This window comes from Bufo bufo, chromosome 2, assembly GCF_905171765.1.
Source record: "Bufo bufo chromosome 2, aBufBuf1.1, whole genome shotgun sequence".
NCBI lineage: Eukaryota > Metazoa > Chordata > Amphibia > Anura > Bufonidae > Bufo > Bufo bufo.
Window position 1 is genome coordinate 17223488 of NC_053390.1, and position 25145 is coordinate 17248632.

General features: G+C 45.1%; 1 protein-coding gene across 1 annotated transcript in view; it reads right to left on the reverse strand.

Annotated features, from left to right (window-relative positions):
* Nucleotides 1-16314, reverse strand: part of LOC120992028 (zinc finger protein 585A-like) — a 190532-nt gene extending 174218 nt beyond the window's left edge. The window contains exons 1-4 of the mRNA XM_040420790.1: nt 16284-16314; nt 6502-6593; nt 6255-6375; nt 4917-5633 (exon numbers count right to left, since the gene is read on the reverse strand). Of these exons, the coding sequence (XP_040276724.1) occupies nt 4917-5633; nt 6255-6375; nt 6502-6593; nt 16284-16314 (961 nt within the window). The remainder of the gene's footprint in view (nt 1-4916; nt 5634-6254; nt 6376-6501; nt 6594-16283) is intronic.
* Between the last annotated feature and the right edge of the window lie 8831 nt (nt 16315-25145).

A 25145-nucleotide genomic window follows, 5' to 3' on the forward strand; every position in this document is an offset into this window, starting at 1 on the left:
GGGTCAGAATCCTGTAGGCCTCTTCAGAAGAATACCCCTTATTTGCCATTTGGTCAACTCAATTTAGGGGGTATTCCCTGAGACTACCCAAGAAAAAAAGCAAGCCTGTCTTACAAGTGGGAGGCTAGCGAAGTACCGGAAGCCGCTGCGATTGATAAAAAATATCAAAACTGATTTTTTTATCGCCACAGCGCTTGTGAAGTGATTGTGCAGTGATCAAAAAAATATATATTTTTTGTCACTGCGGCGGGCGGGCGTGGGTGAACGCACGTGTGGGTGACCGTTCAGGCCTGATCGGGCAAACACTGCGTTTTGGGTGGAGGGCGAGCTAAGGTGACACTAATACTATTATAGATCTGACAGTGATCAGTTTTGATCACTTACAGATACTATAAAAGTACAAATGCTGATTAGCGATACGCTAATCAGCGAATTAGTGACTGCGGTGCGGTGGGCTGGGCGCTAACCGACGCTAACTACCTAACAAAGGGGCCTAAACTATCCTAAACCTAACCGTCAATACTAGTGGGAAAAAAAAGTAACAGTTTACACTGATCACTTTTTTTCCCTTTCACTAGATGATTGACAGGGGCGATCAAGGGGTTAATTGGGGTGATGGGGATGATCTGGGGGCTAAGTGTACTGTTTGGTGTACTCACTGTGATGTGTGCTCCTCTGCTGGGACCAACCGACGAAAAGGACCAGCAGAGGAGCACAGAAGCCATTTAACACCTTATATTTATAAATATAAGGTGTTAGATGGCTTCTGATTAGATTTTTTGAAAATCACCAGCCTGCCAGCGATGATCATTGGCTGGCAGACTGGTGACGAAACGCTCCTTTAACTTTTGCGCATGCGCGGGCCGGCTCTGACCGAAATCTCGCGTCTCGCGAGAGGACGCGCCGGCGCGTCCAGGAGGAATAACAGGGCCGCCGCAAAGACGCAATCCTGCGTACGGCGTCCTGTAGTGGTTAATGCGACGGCCTCGGTAATTTCACCGATGCCGGTGCATGCAGCAGGGTTCTGGCTATCAGCGACTGCCGTACCCCTGCTGCCGATCGGGCGGGCGCATCTCCTGCACCCGCCCGATCACAGCGCCGTACATGTACGGCGCTGGTCCTTAAGTCACGCACATCTGCGCTGTACATGTACAGTGCGACCCCTCTACGGGTTAAATTTTTATCTTGCAAAATGATAAATAAAAACTTTTTAAAAAAAGTGTGTCAAAGAAACCTACTTACCGTATATACTCGAGTATAAGCCGACCCGAGTATAAGCCGAGCCCCTAATTTTACCCCAAAAAAAAGGGAAAAATTATTGACTCGAGTATAAGACTAGGGTGGGAAATGCAGCTATAATGCAGAGTGTATGTGTATATAATGCACACACTCTACATTATATACACACATCTGCAAGAGGGTGACTCCCTGTATTTAATGCAGAGAGTGTGCATTATATACACACACACTCTCTGCATTAAATACAGGGAGCCATCCACAGATCTCCCCCCTAAACAGTGCCATCCACAGATCCCCCCTCCCCTAAACAGTGCAATGATGGCACTGTTTAGGGGAGGGGGGATCTGTGGATGGCACTGTAGGGGGATCTGTGGATGGCACTGCCATTCACAGATCCCCCTACAGTGCCATCCACAGATCCCCCTACAGTGCCATCCACAGATCCCCCTACAGTGCCATCCACAGATCCCCCTACAGTGCCATCCACAGATCCCCCTACAGTCCCATCCACAGATCCCCCTACAGTGCCATCCACAGATCCCCCTACAGTGCCATCCACAGATCCCCCTCCCCGGCGCTCACAGCAGTATATTTAAACTAATTAATAACCTTTAACTGTGGTTATCTTACTTTGTCTTTGCTCCGGTAATACAGGCAGTGCGGGGAGCGGCGCTCACTCACTGACGTCACGCGCCTTCTCCCACTAGGCAGCGCAGGCGCGTGACGTCAGTGAGTGAGCGCCGCCCCCCGCACTGCCTGTATTACCGGAGCTAAGACCTAGACTCGAGTATAAGACGAGGAGGCTTTTTGAGCACAAAAATATGTGCCAAAAAACTCGTCTTATACTCGAGTATATACGGTACTCCTGGCGGTGGGTGTCTGATGTCAGTTGAGATGATGTTGAAGACCAAGTCAACCATTCAAGGACAGCTGGGTTGCTGGTCAAAACACCATCTCTGGATGACACTGGCAGCTCTGGCCTATTGCTGCGACTGCTGCTACCACCGCCCCTTCTTCTGCTGCTACCTCTGCCAGCTCCAGAAACATTTTTGCCACTGCCCGTTCACTTGGAAGGCCCTGGCACCTGTCTGTCAAACATAGTGTACAGTAACTGTAAGTGTAAAATAGCAGTAGTATTAGACTGCTTTTTTACTCCAATTAGAGAATCAAAGCCTAATGGAATTACTTATGCATAAAACAACGTGAACACCCCAAAATCAGTAATATTAGACCTTTAGGTCAGGAATAAGGACCGCCATATCCTTAGTTATTATAATGTTTGCAGCGATATTATAGGTTTTATGTTATACAGTATGTCGTAGTGTAACATATTCCCGGTGTGATTTACATTATATATATGTATATATACACACACACAGTGTGTATTTATGTGATTGTATCTTCTGTATTACAAGGCCAGCAGCCATATTGGGGGTAATTGATTTATGAATTGGTTTAAGCCTTCATAGAGAGAGTCGAGCTGTCTGACAAACTGCTCCTCTGGATATAGTTAGCACAGAGATGCTAACGAGGATGGGCCTGTTTGCTGATCACACTTCAGGACAGGGGACTGCAGACTCTCTGGCCCCTTTTGTCAGCAGGGGGGTTCCTAACCAGAGAATGAACAATAATGTGTAGTCCTTCATAACTTGTTCAGGAGGGGGCAGATGTCTCCAGAATCCAGCTCATCACCTCTGGTATGATGGGGGCATCATACTCACCTTTATCTTCCTAAAAGAAGGATCTCACCTTCCGAGCTTCCTGGATGTGTCGAGTTTGATATGCTAGGACTCGGAACGGTGAGACAAGAACCCAGGGCCCTCTCACGAAGGAAGGACAAACACAGGAGCAGGAGCAGTAAGGCACTGCTGGACAGACAAGGAACAGACTAGATCAGAAGCAGTCGGCACTGCCAGGCTATCAGACGCAGTTAGAACACTGCTAGGCTAAACAGAGTGGACTCAGACACAGAACAGGAACAGAAGAACAGGCAAGGCATGGACAAGGATAACAACATCAACATCATCACAGGACAGACAAAGCAACAACAACAGACCAGTCAGCCCTCGGCCCAGCTCTTTCCCACCACCACCTCTGTGAAGAACAGGGCTCACTGGCTCTCCGCCTCTCCGCCCTCTGGGTTTTGCTTCTGGTCTGCTGGTGCACTTGGTCCTGGGGAAGTGCCACTACTGCTTAACCTGCTTTACTGTCATGTTCTTTTATTACATGTGTAATAAAGTACTCTGTTGGTCCCTGGTCTGTTTTGGCCTGTTTCCCGTTTGCTAGATGCCCCGGAGGTCTGCCTTGGGCCTCGGGCACGTGACACCACTAAAAAGGGGTTTGATAAAGGGCTAAAACTCAACACTCCTAAAATCCATTTACGACTATCAATGCCCAATTACAAGGGAAATTTACAGGTCAATCTTTAGTCAGAACTTTTTTAAAGCTTTTAGAAATCTCAAACCAGTTTTCATCCGCCTTTGCCATCCTGGGATCTTTCAATTGTACTTAAATCCCTTGCCATGCATCCATTTGAGCCTATGGAAGATGCCTCTCTAAAAATGTTGACCTATAGAACAGTATTTCTAACAGCCATCACATCTGCGAAACCGGTTAGTGAGTTAAAGGCGCTATCCTGTAATGAACCATACTGCAGAGATCTTGGAGATTGTCTGGTTCTGCGTACCATGCCTGGTTTCATTCCAAAAGTTGCCTCCACTTCTAATATTCATCAAGAGATCTCTTTGTCTGTTTTTGCCTCTGATTCCATTCACAATTATCAAATAAACTGTAATTTCCTGAATGTCAGAAAGACTTTTCTTATTTACATCCTAAAGACAGAAACAATTAGGGTTGTTGACTACTGCTATGACCTTTTGAATCTGCGGTCTCCATTGCAAGTTAAAGCGCACTCCACCCGGTCCACTTCCTCCTCCTTGGCTGAACTGGCTCAGGTATCTTTTGGATGGATTTGCATAGCGGCAATATGGGCCCCGTCCTCAACGTTCATCAGACACTATTGTCTGGATGTTATAGCAGCAGAAGAGTGCTACAGTTGGCGACTTCAAGTACAGTACCCCCCTCCCCCCTTCCAAATAATATTACTTTTTAAGTCCTACTGTATGCTATGCTGCCGCAGGACTATCAGGAAATCCAAAACTTACTCAATGAAATTTCCTTTTCCTGGAGTTCGTAGGCACCACAGGCTTTCCCTCCCTTAATAAATGTATTGCCGCATTCAAAATACAGGGACTCAGTGTCTTTCTGATACCTTTATAGGTTGTCTCAATTGTTTCAGGGAGGTTGTATTGTATTGTTAATTATTAATTGTTGATAATTAAATGGTTTATTTTTGAATTTTGCTCATGAAAATTAATAAAGGTACTAAAAAATGATTTGACAATGTGATATACCATGATGGTCACAAAAAAAATCCAATACTTGGATTTTTGGTTACAGGTCACGTCATGTCTAAAAAGATCTGATTTATCTATACATTCTCCTCATTCTAAACATGAATTTGTTTTCTCTCCTATGTGACTTGTCGCATAACTAACAAGATCTATCTGTAAAACATTCCCCACATTCTAAACATTAATACAGCTTCTCTCCTGTGTGACTTATCGCATGTGTAACAAGATGTGACTTTTCTGTAAAAAATTTCCCAGTTTTTAAACATGAATATGGCCTCTCTCCTCTATGAATTCTCTCATGTGTAACAAGATATGATTTCCGTGTAAAACATTTCCCACATTCTGAACATGTATACGGTTTCTCTCCTGTGTGATATCTCTCATGTCTAACAAGATTTGATTTATCGGTAAAACATTTCCCACATTCTGAACATGAATATGGCTTCTCTCCAGTGTGACTTCTCTTATGTGTAACAAGACATAATTTAGCTGTAAAACATTTCCCACATTCTGAACATGAATACAGCTTCTCTCCTGTGTGACGTCTCTCATGTCTAACAAGATTTGATTTTTCTGTAAAACGTTTTCCACATTCTGAACATGAATACGGCATTTCTCCTCTGTGAATTCTCTCATGTCTAACAAGATTTGATTTATCTGTAAAACATTTTCCACATTCTGAACAGGAGTATGGCTTCTCCTTTGTGTGAAATCTTCTGTCTGTAGAAAGGCCTGAGCTTTTTGTGAACTCTTTAACACAGTGAAACCCTTTATCCCCTTTCTGACCTTTAGTTGTGCTAACAATCTGTGATTGGTCAGGAAAAGGTTCTTGATGATTAAGGGGATTATATGATAGATCTGTACTCTGAAGTCCTGGATGTATATTACGTTTTTTTCCTGAAGAGCGCTGCATGATATCTTCATCTTCATTATAATTTAGTGGTAACATGAAGTTTCCTTCAGAATTCCTACTGGGATTTCCTATTTATATAAAAATTAGAATTTGTAATATTTTTTTAAACCAAATAATACACAAAATACATAATAATATTCCAATTAGGCTGGAAATGGATCTGGTAGGAAGGAGAAATATAGGAAGTCACTTATTAAGACCAGTGTCTTAATAACCCCTTTAGCTGGTGGGTGGATCTGCCAAAGTTATGTACAGGCGCCAGCTTCTACATAACTGCAACGTTTCCACCACCGGTCTAAATGTAAACCAGCTTCCTTGCTGTCTTACATTTAGACCATTTTCTAGGCCTAAAACAGGCATAGAAAAAAATGAATGTCCCACCACACACCCTTTTTTAGACCTGGTGTGAGCGGGGGAAAAAAATAAAATCACAAATTGCAGCACAAATAACTTTTATGCCGCAATCTGGATGTGGATATGACTGTCCGGTATGTCCTGCAGGAACAGTCGGGATCAGAGTAGAATCTGATCAGAGATAGTCATCAGCTGGATAAGGAGAACCCTTCATGATGTGATTGGGACTTCTCCAATCAAAGAGCGGCGCAGCAGCCAGTGATCAGATTCTCCTCCTGCCCTGAAGGCACCAAGGACAAAATCTGAAGTCACTTTCCCCATTCATGATTACATACCTGTAGTAACATCTCCAGGAATGTCATCCTCCACATCACTCTTACACGGGGGATCGCCGATCATCCACTCTTCTTCATCCTCCACTTTAATAATAATCAGATCTTCCATCTGGTTTGTCATCTGTAACAATTCAGCACAATACAGCAGACATCTAACAGATCCACATAAGAGACTCCCACAATCTATGACCTCTCTATGACTGCAGGACCCCCTATATAGATGTGTATAGGGCTCAGCTCCATTTACCTGAGGATTCTCTGGGATGTTCTCCTCTGGACAGGCCCGGGAAAACAGAGGAGGGGGACATCTCTCTGGTGGATTTCTCCTCATGGATCCATCTGTGGAGACACAAGCACACAGCGACTTAATAGTCACTGCAGATCTGAAAATATTGGCCATGACTAAGGACACAGTGTGCATCAGAAACGCATTGGAAGTGTATTAAGTGGTAAAAGCAGTGATGAGTCCAAAGATGGATTTTTAATATATACTAACAAATGAGAAGTTTTTTTCATGATGAACTTATTTAGATATGTAAGCACATTGAGGCAGAGCAGTGAAGCAGTCTGGAAATGGATATCTACCTGCACGTTCCCATGCTGCCCAGCCACAGGAAATTCCTATGTTCGTAGTGCACACAAATGCGGGCATTCTTCATCTACAAGTTACTTGTCTGCCCTTCTACGTTTCTTCCGCTCCCAGGCTGTAGCTAGGAGCCAGGTTTCTGACAGGCTCCCTTCTGATGGATCAATTACTAGGGAGCTAGTCCTAACTCAGGAGCCAAAATACCTTATGTCTACTTTCTCCAAGACAATATACACACCTTGGAACAGATGCCTCAAGAGCCTACTGTGACACGATGTCACGTCCCCGTCCGGATCTTATTCATAAAAATGTTTTATGAGTAGAATCCGGTTGACTGTCAGTTTAAAAAATTAACCGCTTTTAGCCAGGGAACACAACGTCCATATATGGCCGTTCCTGTAGCCCTTTGTAGACCACAGACCTTTAATCACCCCCTGCTGAGATCACCTCACACCTCGGACAGCTTCAAAGGACAAACCCCAGACCATGTGTCTCCTGGCCACTTTAAAACCACGAAAGTTAAACACATGCTAGTTGCCCCCTTCCTTTCTGCCTGGTCAATTTACACATCAGAAGCAGAGAGAGCTGGGAGGGGGGAGAGAATAAGGAGAGACATGTGAACCGTGCTCTGAGAACCCCAAAAAGCATATTGGGGCTATATGGAATTATGACACAAAAAAGTAGCTACGCTCAAAATGCACCTCTCACCCAGAGGAACCGGGAGAGTCCAAACTTGGCAGCTCTGGGGTCTTCCCAGACTGGGAAACCGGGTACTAGTTACCTAGAGGGAAGAGAGGTGTGGTGTCACCCATGGAATCGTCCATAAATTCATGGGGGACCCAGCACAAGCGCCCGATTTTTCATATTTATTACGCCGGCAAAGTTATGGGAAAACTGGCCTGGCCAGCAGCAGGGAGGGGCGAACAAGCCCTCCCAAACCCTCCTTCAGGAACACCCACCGTGCAGCCCTTGGCCAGCGATTGGCTGGGCCAACCCCCCTTACCCTCCCACAAATTGGGGCATAAAGTCTGTGCGCAATGGGAGAGGAGAGCTTTTTGCCCTGTGGTCACATCGCCGATAGGCTGTCCATTGGAACGTAAGTTTTGTGCCTGGATTTTGCATAGGCAAAGTCCAAGATAGTAATTTCTCTTTTTATCTCCGTTTATTTTCCACATGCTTCCCAGCTTGCTATTGTAATCTTTTTTTGTAAATTTTTGTATGCATTGTTTGTTTCACTTCTGTGTTACTTAAAGTAAAAGATATTTTTATATCTTTTAAATTGTCTCTCTCTTATCGCTCTAAGCCACACTGCAACAAAGTACTTGTACGCCTTGAAGAGACCTGTTTTATAGTCGACTGATATTAGAGACATAACTGTTTTATGACTCGATTGGTGTTAGCTTGTAGCGTGGTACCGGGGCTGATCTGTGAGTGGTCCGAACCCCTATCCCTACAATTATAGAGTCGTTCACTCACGAACGTGGTGGCAGCAGAAAATAAGGGGGGTCCAGGATTGACTGGGTAATTCTGTATCTCCCCCCTGTCAAGGTCCACCCTCGGTTGGGCTTTTCTCCCCGCTGGGGTGTTCTGGCGGTCATAAGTCTGATTTAAATGGGGGTGGTCGTGACACCTACATAAGAAACATTTGGAGATATCCTTTAACTCACCAAGGTATGAAGTGGTGGCTAAAACCCAAACATCCGCTACGTGACAACTTCCTGATTCCCCAGCCTCAGAAAAGTCCTCACTATGGATGACTTCGCCAGCGACTTGGGTGCACATGTAGTCAGATTGTGGGTCCACAATATGAGTCACAATATGAGTCATAAAAAGGGATCGTCATCCAACCTGAAAAATCCAGGGCTCTCAGGCTAGCCTTAGCTCACTTCCAATCATAGCCTCACAACCACCAAATGCTTCTTCAGTCAAGCTAATTTACCAAATGGTAATTTCAGTAAACAGGCTACAAGGAGCTTTATCCAGAGGAGTGGAGCCTAAACTCTACAACTTCTATCGAACAGTGAAGAAGTGAGAAACAAAAAAAAAAAAAAAAAGCAGCTGTGGTAATACTAGAGAGGTAATACTATGATATCCAAATTTGCTGTGTGTGTTGCTCTCACCATGTTCTAGCATCAGACAGTTTATCGATCAGCTGGGAAGAGAAGCTGGTGTATGTATAGCTTCCATTATTGCTGAGAGTGCTCAGGAAGAGGCTGGAGGAGCAAACAGAAGTCATAGGCATTCTCCCATGATGGTCTTGCATGGTCTGGTGTCACGATAGGTAGGTAAGCGGGGAAAAGGGAAGAGGCAACCTGCTTCTTCAAACCAGGAGGAAGCAAGCAGATCCCTAGAGGCCTAGATAAAACACACAAAGGGAAATAAAGGAGAGGACTTATCTTGAGCAGAGCTAGAGCAGATGATCCACCACAAATCAAGAGCTCCCAGGAAAGAACTATAACCCGCACAGGCCACTGGGGGAAGGAGGGATAAATAGCCTGACTAACAATGAAACCCAGTACACCTGAGGGAAGGTGGATCCAGCTCAAACCCAAATCAAAACAAACAAAGAAGTCAGACATGTGCAGCCAGTCTGACAGATCTCCGCACATTCACAGGGCAAGGCGTGACATCTGGTTTCTCTGGTTCCTGTTTTTGTGGTCACACTCTAAGGACAGTTACTGAAGCCTGCTCGAAATTTCGGGCCTTCACTTACAGAAGGGTTGTCTTCTTCATCTTTATCTCTACAAGTTACATCTCACTGAGTGGAAGCTGGCAAGCACAACCTGTTATACCTAGGATTTCCACTTAGGTTGTTAACACTAAAATAGCTGTCTTAAGGCTCAGGATATTTTTGTAGAAAGTATTGAAAAATAAAATAATAAAAAAAAGTGCAATTCACCATCATCAAGACACAGTTACAAGGTTTCTACCCACCTTCATGTAAGGTTTTTGTTTCAGTGCCTTAAAGAATCTCAGTCCAGCATTCATTGCCTGCACATTCTTGTGGTTGCCTAGTGTCAGCTGCACTGGCAAACCATCAGTTTAAATCATCTGAAGATTTTTCTCTCAGATTAATCATTTTCAAGATCATCTTGATAGTTGTCATCACGTCTACAAGGCATTTTAGTCACCTATAGGATCCTTACATACAAGTGACCTCCAGAGATTTAGAATCCACAAGGTCAGGAGCAAGAGGAATGGCACTCCGTTCATGGCAGAAGTACTGTCTTAATATACAGGGAGTGCAGAATTATTAGGCAAGTTGTATTTTTGAGGATTAATTTTATTATTGAACAACAACCATGTTCTCAATGAACCCAAAAAAACTCATTAATATCAAAGCTGAATATTTTTGGAAGTAGTTTTTAGTTTGTTTTTAGTTTTAGCTATTTTAGGGGGATATCTGTGTGTGCAGGTGACTATTACTGTGCATAATTATTAGGCAACTTAACAAAAAACAAATATATACCCATTTCACAGAGAAAAAAATATAGGGGTTTGAGTCCGCACAACCTGCCTGCAATATACCCATTTCAATTATTTATTTTTACCAGTGAAACCAATATAACATCTCAACATTATATAGAAGAAGTACAGCGGCTCACCTGCTCAGTATATGGAAAAGGTGCTCACCCCCAGGTCCCACCCTCAGGACCGAGTGAGAAATTGAATGTAAAAAGACAGATGTGGGGGGGGCACACTACAAAAGGGAACACCAAACAACAAATAAATAGTACACTTTATTCCACTAAATTGTGGTATAATCCTAAAAACATACCCCTAAAATACAAATAAAATATAGACCATATACAAATCTATAAAAATGCACACAAGGGAATGACACGGTTAAATACCCAAATAGCAGCTAATGAACTTGAGCGGCACACCAATATTGTCCACAATCGCAGAATGTCCCATAGGTATCCAAATCTAGTGGATTAGTGTAACACAGTTCTTACTGGGTTACCCCCAATTCCAGCCTGTGGGGCCCAATAGTTTGCTGGGTATGGCCTATGATAAACGGCCGTTTATCATAGGCCATACCCAGCAAACTATTGGGCCCCACAGGCTGGAATTGGGGGTAACCCAGTAAGAACTGTGTTACACTAATCCACTAGATTTGGATACCTATGGGACATTCTGCGATTGTGGACAATATTGGTGTGCCGCTCAAGTTCATTAGCTGCTATTTGGGTATTTAACCGTGTCATTCCCTTGTGTGCATTTTTATAGATTTGTATATGGTCTATATTTTATTTGTATTTTAGGGGTATGTTTTTAGGATTATACCACAATTTAGTGGAATAAAGTGTACTATTTATTTGTTGTTTGGTGTTCCCTTTTGTAACATCTCAACATTCACAAATATACATTTCTGACATTCAAAAACAAAACAAAAACAAATCAGTGACCAATATAGCCACCTTTCTTTGCAAGGACACTCAAAAGCCTGCCATCCATGGATTCTGTCAGTGTTTTGATCTGTTCACCATCAACATTGCGTGCAGCAGCAACCACAGCCTCCCAGACACTGTTCAGAGAGGTGTACTGTTTTCCCTCCTTGTAAATCTCACATTTGATGATGGACCACAGGTTCTCAATGGGGTTCAGATCAGGTGAACAAGGAGGCCATGTCATTAGATTTTCTTCTTTTATACCCTTTCTTGCCAGCCACGCTGTGGAGTACTTGGACGCGTGTGATGGAGCATTGTCCTGCATGAAAATCATGTTTTTCTTGAAGGATGCAGACTTCTTCCTGTACCACTGCTTGAAGAAGGTGTCTTCCAGAAACTGGCAGTAGGACTGGGAGTTGAGCTTGACTCCATCCTCAACCCGAAAAGGCCCCACAAGCTCATCTTTGATGATACCAGCCCAAACCAGTACTCCACCTCCACCTTGCTGGCGTCTGAGTCGAACTGGAGCTCTCTGCCCTTTACCAATCCAGCCACGGGCCCATCCATCTGGCCCATCAAGACTCACTCTCATTTCATCAGTCCATAAAACCTTAGAAAAATCAGTCTTGAGATATTTCTTGGCCCAGTCTTGACGTTTCAGCTTGTGTGTCTTGTTCAGTGGTGGTCGTCTTTCAGCCTTTCTTACCTTGGCCATGTCTCTGAGTATTGCACACCTTGTGCTTTTGGGCACTCCAGTGATGTTGCAGCTCTGAAATATGGCCAAACTGGTGGCAAGTGGCATCTTGGCAGCTGCACGCTTGACTTTTCTCAGTTCATGGGCAGTTATTTTGCGCCTTGGTTTTTCCACACGCTTCTTGCGACCCTGTTGACTATTTTGAATGAAACGCTTGATTGTTCGATGATCACGCTTCAGAAGCTTTGCAATTTTAAGAGTGCTGCATCCCTCTGCAAGATATCTCACTATTTTTGACTTTTCTGAGCCTGTCAAGTCCTTCTTTTGACCCATTTTGCCAAAGGAAAGGAAGTTGCCTAATAATTATGCACACCTGATATAGGGTGTTGATGTCATTAGACCACACCCCTTCTCATTACAGAGATGCACATCACCTAATATGCTTAATTGGTAGTAGGCTTTCGAGCCTATACAGCTTGGAGTAAGACAACATGCATAAAGAGGATGATGTGGTCAAAATACTCATTTGCCTAATAATTCTGTACAGGGTGTATATCCAAAAGGTCAGATACCTTCAAAAAACCCTAGGCCCTTTCTTCAGCATCAAGGACCCAATAAGGGCCAGAGGGCAAAAAATGCCACTGCCTTGGAGGATCAGGGGAACTATTGAGAAGTGCTACCAGTTTTGTCACTCTACCTGCTCAATTGCCATATTCTGAGATGAACTGGGCACATACCACTGGAAAACATATTGCAACGCTGTTGCATGGTCGAAATCTTTGCCCTTGATGAAGGATTCTAGGCTACACATTCTCATTTGACATAGACCTTGTTCACTAACTTGAACACTGCTTTGTAGGTCCCATTCGTGACTGTGCTTCATTCGTGACATAGCGTTTTGCATTTAGGCCAAAAAGTTCAACTCAGTCTCATCTGACCAGAGCACCTTCTTCCACATTTTTGCTGTATCCCCTACATGACTTGGGGCAGACTGCAAACAGGATTTGTGGAGTGCATGACTAATAGTTGTACTGTGGACAGATTCTCCTACCTGAGCTGTGGATCTCTGCAGCTCCTCCACAGTGACCATAGGCCTCCTGGCCACTTCTTTTATTGGTGCTCTCTTTGCCTGGGCTGTCAGTTTAGGTTGGCGGCCATGTCTTGGTAGGTTTGAAGTTGTGCCATACTCATTCCATGTTTGGATGATGGATTGAGCCGGGCTCTGTGAGATTTTCAGAGCTTGGGATATTTTATTTTATAAGCTAACCCTGCTTTACACTTCTCCACAACTTTATCCCTGACCTGTGTGGTGTGTTCCTTGGTTTTCATGATGCGTTTTAATCACTAATGTTCTCTAACGCACCTCTGAAATATACTGAGAATACATTACACACAGGTGGATTATATTTACAAATTAGGTGACTTCTGAAGGGAATTGGTCACACTGAATTTTATTTAGAGTATCAGAGGAAAGGAATGAATACAAATGTATGCCACACTTGCCAGATTTTAATTTATTGAGAATTTTGAAAACCATGTGTAAGGAATATGGATTATTGTCTAATGGCAGCCATGATTTTCATTTAATTCACCTTGGTCAGTGTACATGCAAAATGAGTTCTCACTTCAACCCTCTGCTTGTCAGATAGCAGAGGTAGTGAACTCCACAGGGGTCCTGGCTTCAAGCAAGCCACTTGTTTACAAATTCACACGTCCGCCAGTCAGCCAGGAACCAAGCTGGTGTAACAGGAAGAATCTCTCAGCATGACGTCTAAGCCATTCACCACTTCACTCAGATTATCAGACAGGTTGGAACCGGCGGTTCATAAGGAATTATGAATCGCCCATGTAGTCCATACATAAACCAGATACATATTTGTGTCCCTGCGGCCACGATGAACAGGCCCATGGTCATAGTCTGGTTGTGGGAGGCCAGAAAAGGGATATATATATATATACCCACAGAAACCACACAACGGTACCAGGTTTGGACTCTACTGGTACCCGGAACCCAGGCGGATCCGTTGGTCCCAGAACGATCTACCTGTGACCTTCTGGTCTGGAGCTATGAACCCTAAAGGGTTATGTGGGTCATTGAGCTGCCAGGATCAGCAGGGAGGGGGGACCCTTCCCAGAGGCGGGAAGAGGAGGGCCGGCTAAAGTTTAAAAGGCTTGTGCCAGCAAGAGGGAGTGTCTTTTCTCTGAAAGGGGGTCACATCATGTCATGTGTTCAGAGGGACCTGCAACCTGCTGCCATCACTGCCACCGATGTGAATACAGCTAAGAACTCATCACAACCCAAAGGACTCCTATATCTGGTAAACTGACTTATTGTTCTGCTTAACACTGTACCTATATCACCTGTATTTGTAACCTCAGACCACTGTACATATTCTCTGTGTATATTGTGTTATGTCTAGTGAGCCCTTAAGGCAATTAAATATATAATTTAATCTTGTGCTGTTCTGGTATCTCGATCACGAATCCCCACGTCCGTGTTTCGGCCTAGTTATACGCTACCGCGGGTTAGCGACCCGCGCTTATATCAAACGAGAAACTGGAGGCAATCTTTCCGGGCTGAGAATGCGCTGTTTTACTGGGGCAGTGAAAAGGCTCCCTCAGCCTCTCTGTGCCCGCGTGGACAGGAGGAGTCTGTGAACACTGTACCAAGCTGACCTTACCTGCTCCTCCAGGAGGGCGTAACGTCACGTAGTTGACGTCTGACGTCAGTCGGGGTACGGTATTCGTCACACCGTGTATCAATTTCTTTTCACTTCACACAAACTTGCGACTGGTAGTCCTCAATTACATGTCACTGCACACACGTGTATACACTGCACATGACGGGTCTTACCCTGTGATATAAGAGGCTGGTGCTCCTCCATTACATGTCACTGCACACACGTGTACACACTGCACATGACGGGTCTTACCCTGTGATATAAGAGGCTGGTGCTCCTCCATTACATGTCACTGCACACACGTGTATACACTGCACATGACGGCTCTTACCTTGTGATATAAGAGGCTGGTGCTCCTCCATTACATGTCACTGCACACACGTGTATACACTGCACATGACGGCTCTCACCTTGTGATATAAGAGGCTGGTGCTCCTTCATTACATGTCACTGCACACACGTGTATACACTGCACATGACGGCTCTTACCTTGTGATATAAGAGGCTGGTGCTCCTCCATTACATGTCACTGCACACACGTGTATACACTGCACATGACGGCTCTTACCTTGTGATATAAGAGGCTGGTGTTCCTCCATTACATGTCACTGCACACACGTGTATACACTGCACATGACGGCTCTTACCTTGTGATATAAGAGGCTGGTGCTCCTCCATTACATGTCACTGCACACACGTGTACACACTGCACATGACGTCTCTTACCTTGTGATATAAGAGGCTGGTGCTCCTCCATTACATGTCACTGCACACACGTGTATACACTGCACATGACGGGTCTTACCTTGTGATATAAGAGGCTGGTGTTCCTCCATTACATGTCACTGCACACACATGTATACACTGCACATGACGGCTCTTACCCTGTGATATAAGAGGCTGGTGCTCCTCCATTACATGTCACTGCACACACGTGTACACACTGCACATGACGTCTCTTACCTTGTGATATAAGAGGCTGGTGCTCCTCCATTACATGTCACTGCACACACGTGTATACACTGCACATGACGGCTCTTACCTTGTGATATAAGAGGCTGGTGCTCCTCCATTACATGTCACTGCACACACGTGTATACACTGCACATGACGGCTCTTACCCTGTGATATAAGAGGCTGGTGCTCCTCCATTACATATCACTGCACACACGTGTATACACTGCACATGACGGGTCTTACCTTGTGATATAAGAGGCTGGTGCTCCTCCATTACATGTCACTGCACACACGTGGATACACTGCACATGACGGCTCTTACCTTGTGATATAAGAGGCTGGTGCTCCTCCATTACATATCACTGCACACACGTGTACACACTGCACATGACGGCTCTTACCCTGTGATATAAGAGGCTGGTGCTCCTCCATTACATGTCACTGCACACACGTGTACACACTGCACATGACGTCTCTTACCTTGTGATATAAGAGGCTGGTGCTCCTCCATTACATGTCACTGCACACACGTGTATACACTGCACATGACGGCTCTTACCTTGTGATATAAGAGGCTGGTGCTCCTCCATTACATGTCACTGCACACACGTGTATACACTGCACATGACGGCTCTTACCTTGTGATATAAGAGGCTGGTGCTCCTCCATTACATGTCACTGCACACACGTGTATACACTGCACATGCCGGGTCTTACCTTGTGATATAAGAGGCTGGTGCTCCTCCATCATGGCCTCCTTGTACAGATCCTTGTGTCCTTCTATATACTCCCACTCCTCCATGGAGAAATAGACAGTGACGTCCTGACACCTTATAGGAACCTGACAACACAATGACACCGTCATCACCCAGACCCCTCCAGTGCTGTTACTGGAGAATTTCCCAGGATTCCCAGCAGTGTCACCTCTCCAGTCAGCAGCTCCATCATCTTGTGGGTGAGCTCTAGGATCTTCTGCTCATGTATCAGGGGGTGAGGGGGAGGCTCTGTGATGGGGGGAGGGGTCCTGCTCCGCCCTCCTGACTCCTGGAGATGGATGATGGGAGTCACACAGTCCCCCGATGTCTTCTTCACTATTGTGTACTCCTGTGGATGGAGAGAGACACTTAGGGAATAAACCCTTCAGGGGCCATGTGCTCTCCTCCGGCCCTCTCCTCCTGGTACAACGTGCCTACTTACCTTCTCATGGCTCCTACAACATGACTATTGGTCACTGGTCACATGACACATCACTCACCATACTGGGGGCTGATCTTCAGGTTCTCCATCACTTGGAAGGTCTGGAGGCCGTTCTCCAGGACCCTGGACTCTTCCTATCACTTCCTATGATGGATTCTCCTTCCCGATGTCTGACTTGTTACAGAATACAATAAAGAGGAGAGAAATCTAGAAAAGTTTACCTCTCCGCTCAGCAGGGAGATGATCTCCAAGGTGAGGTCTAATATTCTTCTGCTGATCTCCTTCCTGTCCATCCTTGGTGGTCGTTCAGGAGAAGAGGAGAGAACTGGAGGAGCTGGAGGCTTCTAGTACTGCAGGCGCCTTTATGAGAAGAGGAGAGGAAATCATCCAGGGGACAAGACCAGATGTCACCTCCAGAACCGCACTTCCTGAGCCTGGAGGGGCCCCGCTTCTCAGAGCCCCCACCACATGGATTCCAGGGGCCCCAACATGGAGATCTCTGGTGTCTCCACAGGAGATAAATGTCTGATAGATGCAGGTCCCACCTCTGGGCTGTGCTCAGCTGTGTCCACAACTCCTAGAGAAGAGACTGGAGAGAGCTGAGCTCAGGCCGGCCCCCGCTCCATTCATTCTCCTCCTGGAGGCAGGGGCCCCTCACCAGGACAGTCAGGGGCCAGCGAAGGATGACAACCCCCACTCTCCCCACTACTCCTCCCCCATCATACTAAGCTGAGGAGCGGAGAAGGATTCCTTGTGTGTAATGGAGGAGAATCTCCAGAGGTGACATGTCTGAGCTCTCCACCACACTGTCTCCTCACAGCTCATCTTACCTGCAGGCTGGAGGAATGGCTGATACCAGAGAGAACAAGAGCCCTGACTACCGACCAGGACCTGCCCAGTATCTGCTGCACTGCCAGAGCTGAAGGACCTGGGGTGACGTCACCGTCATGTGATCAGTGCAGGGGGCGGGGCTCAACAGTGGAGAGGATTAGAGTGGTGAAGGACCTGGGCTGATGTCACTGTCATGTGATTCTATGGGAGGTGGGGCTCAGCAGGGGTGAGAATTGTGTGTAAAGGACCTTTGATGATGTCACCATCATGTGATCAGTGTAGGGGGCGGGGTCAGCTGTAGAGCGGAGATAAGATGGAGGAAGAGCTGTAGTTGTGGTCATGTGACATGAGAGGGATGATCCTTGCATGGAGAAGGTGTTTATGATAGTTTTCTTACAGAACTGGAAAAATGCTGGGAGTTGTAGTTCTCACCTCTGATAGATTATTGTCTGGACATGCTAGGGGTTGTAGTTCTCTGATACATAACAGTGGACATGCTGGGGGTTGTAGTGCTCTGATATATAACATTCTGGACATGCTGGGAGTTGTAGTTCTCTCCTCTGAAACCTACAATAACAGCCTGGAGTGTTACTTCTGAGATATCATATAACATTCTGTACTTTTCTCCTCGGATATATAACAGTCTGGACAGTATGAGAGTTGTAGTTCTCGCCTCTGAAATATTATTGTCTGAACATGCTGGGGGTTGTAGTGCTCTGATATATAGCAGTCTGGACATGCTGGTGGTTGTAGTTCTCTGATATATAACAGTCTGGACATGCTGGGGGTTGTAGTTCTCTGATATATAACAGTCTGGACATGCTGGGGGTTGTAGTTCTCTGATATATAACATTCTGGACATGCTGGGGGTTGTAGTTCTCTGATATATGACAGTCTGGACATGCTGGGGGTTGTAGTTCTCTGATATATAACAGTCTGGACATGCTGGGGGTTGTAGTTCTCTCTAGATGTCCCATATGGATTACATAAAATACTGAAATGTAGTTGTTCCCTGGAATGCAGGTCTGAAGAGGAAGCCCCTGTTCCATCACAGCAGACACTGGAAGACCCCCGAGAGCTTCCTACAGGCGGTATACACGGCCCGGGGTTCACACCTGCCGCAGACGCCTCAGACGTCTCTGGGCAGCAGATTGTGCAGTGTGAACAGTGATGATTCTGTATGGGGAGGAGTGAGAGCGGCAGCCATTGCTCATCCCTGTACTGTGGAGGGGATCGATGCCTGTAAATGGAGCAGGCGATTATCAGGAGAGGACGCTGCCCTGACGTCCTAACCAGCAGCACTATAAGGGGGTATTCCTGCCCCGTCTACTAGGAGGACAGATGGAAGTTTGTAGTAATACTGGTTTCTGGCCCCCGGAAGCTGCTGCTATTGTCCATCTGTTTGCAGTAATTCTCCCCCCTCTGGGCAGCCTGACTTAGTGTCTCTTGGGACACATGTTGGGTTGGAAGCTCCCAATATTTCCAGCGTTCCTCAGATACGTATTCCTGAGAAGATCAATGTCTGTATCCCTATAAAAGCCTGCACATCTGGGAGGTCGGTTCCTTTTGTTGAGCGTGGTACAGATGAAGCTTCACCTCTCTGGTCCTGTTCACACTGTCTAGTCTGAACATTTAGGACAAACAGTTTTCCTCCTCTGAGGAGGAGAAGAATAAAGAGGGGAATATTCATTCTAAGGAAGCATTAATTTTAACGTAAATTTGTTTTCCCTTAGTCCTAACAGCAGCACAAGTAGGGAGTTCTCCCCTGTGAAACTGGTAGGACAAATGGAATTTTTATTGATTAAAATTACTACCAAGACAATTAAACCATTAACCCACCCCCTATAAAGGGACGCCCGTCCTTAAACCAGTGCTTTATCAGCAAGTACACAAACATAAATAGGGTGGGAAATTTGTGTGCTGCTGTTAGGACTAAGGGAAACAAATTTACGTTATAATTAACGCTTCCCTTATGTCCTAACCAGCAGCACAAGTGGGGACCTAGCAAGGAGCAACAGACAAATTGGGAGGGTTCCCCGTTCTTTTTTTAAAATTATTTTTTTATGAGAGGGTGGCCCTGAGAATGGCTGCAGCACAGATTTGCGTACGAAGTAGATACTGCCCTTGTAGAGTGTGCAGTGACAAAGGATGGAGGAGCCAACCCCTGAGCTTTTACCCATCTACTCAAAGAGGGTTTAGAGGCCTTTAGACCTTTGTTTTTCCCCAACAAGGACAGCAGCAGGTGTTTGGATCTTCTGAAGTCCGCAGTTCTGTTCAGATAGATTCTGAGATTTCTTGAAATGTCCAAAGAATGAAGGGCTTCTTCCTCTGGAGATGAGGGAGAGGGACATAAAACCGGTAAGATGATGGTCTGATTAGTATTTCTAAACAATGGTACCTTGGGGTCAAAGGTCGGTAGAAACTTCAACAGAACTCTGTCCTGGAGGAAGAGGGTATAAGGCTCAGCGGCCGTTAAGGCCTGAAGTTCTCCAATCCTCTTGGACGAAGTTATGGCCAGTAGAAATGTGATCTTCACCTTCACTGTCACTACATTATTTATTTATAAAAATAAAACAGAGGCGCTTCCCCCCCGATTATATGAATAAAATCTGGGGCAAAAATACAGCTTAGGCACACCAGGGGCCGAAGCGCAGCTAAAGTAGCCACCGAAAATAAGCTCACCGCCGACCCGGAAGTCGTCATCTGAAGCACTTCCGGGTATGGCGTGCATGCGCGCCAAATGCCAAGCGCGACAGCCGGGACCGTGGCCGAGTAGAGGCCGAGCCCAGAGGGATATCGCCGGGATATAGAGGTGCCAACAGGCCCCCCGCTCCATCTCCGCAACCCGGCCGAAATTAGGAAATTAACGGGCCACAAGGACCAAGACTTGGCAGCAAACGAATCAATAAGGTAACAGGCAGCGCCTGAACCTGTCCTCAGTCCACAGGACAGATAAAGCACTGGTTTAGGGGCAGGCGTCCCTTTATAGGGGGTGGGTTAATTGTTTAATTGTCTTGGTAGTAATTTTAATCAATAAAAATTCCACCTGTCCTACCAGTTTCACAGGGGAGAACTCGCCACTTGTGCTGCTGGTTAGGACGTAAGGCAAAGAAAGTAACAAAGAAATTGTTCATGTCCGTCTGGTTGGGAGACCAGGATGATGACCACGGGGTATCTACCTCTAGGAGGCCTAGGGCCTTCAAAGTGGTTGAAGCTTTGAAAAAAGCTATGATGGCAGAATGGAAACATCCTGGAAATGATCCTTACTGACTAATTCAGTCCAGATTCACTATAGACAGCTTCTCAATCCTGAACAGGTCTTCTTCTTCTTAAAGGGACACTGACAGGCCCAATAAGCATATTTAGCTATATATATGCATGCACAGGTCTTCTAATGTGTATTAAAATCATATAAGTATAGTCCCTGTCCACCTTATAAATACAGTAAACTCATGTTTAATAACCCGATAGAATCATCTTCTTTCTGCCCAGCCAGCCGCCCCCAACCGCTGTTTTGAAGCGCCGCCCAGCTCATCAATATTCACTTCGCTGGGCGGCTTCTGCTGTCCCCGACGTTACGAGATCCGGCGCATGCCCAATACAAAGCTATGGGCATCGGACTCCATTTCATCTTCAGCGCATGCACCCGGCACCCTCACTGGCCGGGATCACATCGCTCTGAAGCGCTGCTCTGAAGAGTGGCCGGCGCAGAACGCAGAGGCTGAAGCGGCCTCAAAGAAGCAGAGGGGACGCAGGCGCGGTGTGATCCCGGCCAGTGAGAGTGCCGGGCGCATGCGCTGAAGATGAAATGGAGTCCGATGCCCATAGCTTTGTATTGGGCATGCGCCGGATCTCGTAACGTCGGGGACAGCAGAAGCCGCCCAGCGAAGTGAATATTGATGAGCTGGGCGGCGCTTCAAAACGGCGACCTGTGCAGTCATATATATAGCTAAATATGCTTATTGGGCCTGTCAGTGTCCCTTTAATGTGGGAAGCTAAGCAGAGAGTGCCATGTTCTGGGTTGGGGACCTACACCTCTACTCAGGAGCTACTGTACTTGAGAGAATAAGGCCAGAAAGTCATCTGCTCAGTTTTCGTCTCTGGAAGTGTAGACGTCATCAGATCTTTCTTCTGCATAAAGTGAATCATCTACTGAGGTGAATGTGTCTGCCCTCATTGGACTGAAAATCGCCCTATTTTCCACTTACTAGTAATGTTTAAACTTAACTTTTATTCCTATTCGTTTATTAGAATCTTCCCCGAGGACGGCGGTATTCCGGCGAAACATGTCGGGAGGCAGAGTTTAGTCGAATTTTAGAGAACGCAGTGGGAGCACAGTTAGGCAGGCAATAACTGATATGGTGATTACATCGTAGTGGACTATGCTGATGTAATACGCCAGCATAAGGCCTCATGCACACGACCGTTGTTCTGGCCCGCATCTGAGCCGCAGTTTTTGCGGCTTGGATGCAGACCCATTCACTTCAATGGGGCCGCAAAAGATGCGGACAACAGCAACATCCGTTGCTCCGTTCCATGGCCCTGCAAAAAAAAAAAAAAACAACATGTCCTATTCTTGTCCGTTTTGCCGACCAGAATAGGCATTTCTACAATGGGCCGCCTGTTCTGTTCCGCAAATTGCAGAAGGCACACGGGCGGCTTCAGTGTTTTGCGGATCTGCAATTTGTGGACCGCAAAAAACAGAACGGTCGTGTGCATGAAGCCTAACTAATATGGAGGAATCCAAAATGTCACTGCTGAGAGTATACGCAGTAGACATGTATTATCCCAATAGACATGCTGATAATACTGTGAATCCTACTGCAGTATTTTAAGTACTACTTCCTATCTTGAAGTAAGATTCTAATAAACAAATAGGAATAAAAGTTAAGTTTTAAAGATAACTAGTGAGTGTAAAATAGGGCGATTTTCAGTCTAATAGGACTGTATGGGAATGAGATATATTTGTTAATACGCTCATCACTCACTAAGTAGGTCATTTTGGGAATTTTTTGCCCTCATTGTAGTGTAAAGTACACAGCTTCAGGCCTCTAAAGTATAACTTACATAGTGGGTTCCTCCTCCTAAAGTTAATACATTTATAGCCAGACTATCCTGCCATTCTATTGTACCTTCTAATGTCTGTGGGTCCCTCCTCTGAGCTGAGCGTGCTCTTAGAGAACCCTACCCTCAGGCTGCTGTGGCTGCCTATGTGTCTGAAGTCCTAAAGAAATATATACTTCAGATCTAGAGTTCCAGCTATGATATATTTACGGTGATGCCAACTCCTAACAGATAATCTGTTGGACAATCCATCTGCCTAGATTACTATAGGTAAGTTGCTTTCTGGTATGAGTCGAGTAGACTCAAGGTTTCAGAGCTGGATAAGATAATAGAGACCTTATCTGATATGATATGAAATGAAGATCATTACACAGTCCTCCAGGGTAAATATTAGAGATGAGCAAGGTTTTCAAAAATTCGATTCGGAAGCTTCACTGAATTTGATTAGACCTGAACTTGTGATTAATTATTAATGAAGGCTTGCATAGTAAAGTATCAATTTTTTGCAGATGACACTAAACTGTGTAAAGTAATTTACACTGAAGAGGACAGTATACTGCTACAGAGGACAGTATACTGTATATACACTACAGAGGACAGTATACTGTATACAGTCATGTGAAAAAATTAGGACACCCTTTGAAAGCATGTGGTTTTTTGTAACATTTTTAATAAATGGTTATTTCATCTCCGTTTCAACAATACAGAGAGATTAAAGTAATCCAACTAAACAAAGAAAACTGAAGAAAAGTCTTTTCAAGATCTTCTGTAAATGTCATTCTACAAAAATGCCTATTCTAACTGAGGAAAAAGATAGGACACCCTCACATGTATTCCCTCTTAAATTGGCTCAGATCTCACACAGGTATATCACACCAGGTGCACATAATTAGTAGATCGTTACTCTGCATGTTGAATGAGGCTTGCCCTATTTAAACCTCAGACATTTAGTTTGGTGTGCTCCTGACTGTTGAAGTGAGAGTGAGCACCATGGTGAGAGCAAAAGAGCTGTCAGAGGACTTCAGAAAAAAGATTGTAGCAGCCTATGAGTCTGGGAAGGGATTTAAAAAGATCTCAAAAGATTTTGAAATCAGCCATTCCACTGTCCGGAAGATAGTCTACAAGTGGAGGGCTTTCAAAACAACTGCCAACATGCCCAGGACTGGTCGCCCCAGCAAGTTCACCCCAAGAGCAGACCGCAAGATGCTAAAAAGAGGTATCCAAAAACCCTAAAGTGTCATCTCGAGAACTACAGCAGGCTCTGGCTACTGTTGATGTAGAAGTACATGCCTCTACAATCAGAAAGAGACTGTACAAGTTTAACTTGCATGGGAGGTGTGCAAGGAGGAAACCTTTGCTTTCCAAGAGAAACATCGAGGCCAGACTGACATTTGCCAGCGATAAAGTTGACAAAGACCAGGACTTCTGGAATAATGTTCTTTGGACAGATGAGTCCAAAATTGAATTATTTGGACACAACAGCAGAGGACATGTTTGGCGTAAACCAAACACAGCATTCCAAGAAAAGAACCTCATACCAACTGTGAAGCATGGAGGTGGAAGTGTCATGGTTTGGGGCTGCTTTGCTGCAGCAGGACCTGGTCAGCTCACCATCATAGAATCCATGATGAATTCTACTGTGTATCAGAAGGTGCTTGAAGAACATGTGAGACCATCAGTTAGAAAATTAAAGCTGAAGCGGAACTGGACCATGCAACATGACAATGACCCAAAACATACTAGTAAATCAACCAAAGATTGGCTGAAAAAGAAGAAATGGAGAGTCCTGGAATGGCCAAGTCAAAGTCCAGATTTGAATCCCATTGAGATGCTGTGGGGTGACTTGAAAAGGGCTGTACGTGCAAGAAACCCCTCAAACATCTCACAGCTGAAAAAGTTCTGCATTGAGGAGTGGGGTAAAATTTCCTCAGACCGATGTCGAAGACTGGTAGATGGCTACAAGAACCGTCTCACTGCAGTTATTTCAGCCAAAGGAGGTAACACTCGCTATTAGGGGCAAGGGTGTCCTATCTTTTTCCTCAGTTAGAATAGGCATTTTTGTAGAATGACATTTACAGAAGATCTTGAAAAGACTTTTCTTCAGATTTCTTTGTTTAGTCGGATTACTTTAATCTCTCTGTATTGTTGAAACGGAGATGAAATAACCATTTATTAAAAATGTTACAAAAAACCACATGCTTTCAAAGGGTGTCCTAATTTTTTCACATGACTGTATATACTACAGAGGACAGTATACTGTATATATACTACAGAGGACAGTATACTGTATATATACTACAGAGGACAGTATACTGTATATACACTACAGAGGACAGTATACTGTATATATACTACAGAGGACAGTATACTGTATATATACTACAGAGGACAGTATACTGTATATATACTACAGAGGACAGTATACTACTACAGAGGACAGTATACTGTATATATACTACAGAGGACAGTATACTGTATATATACTAC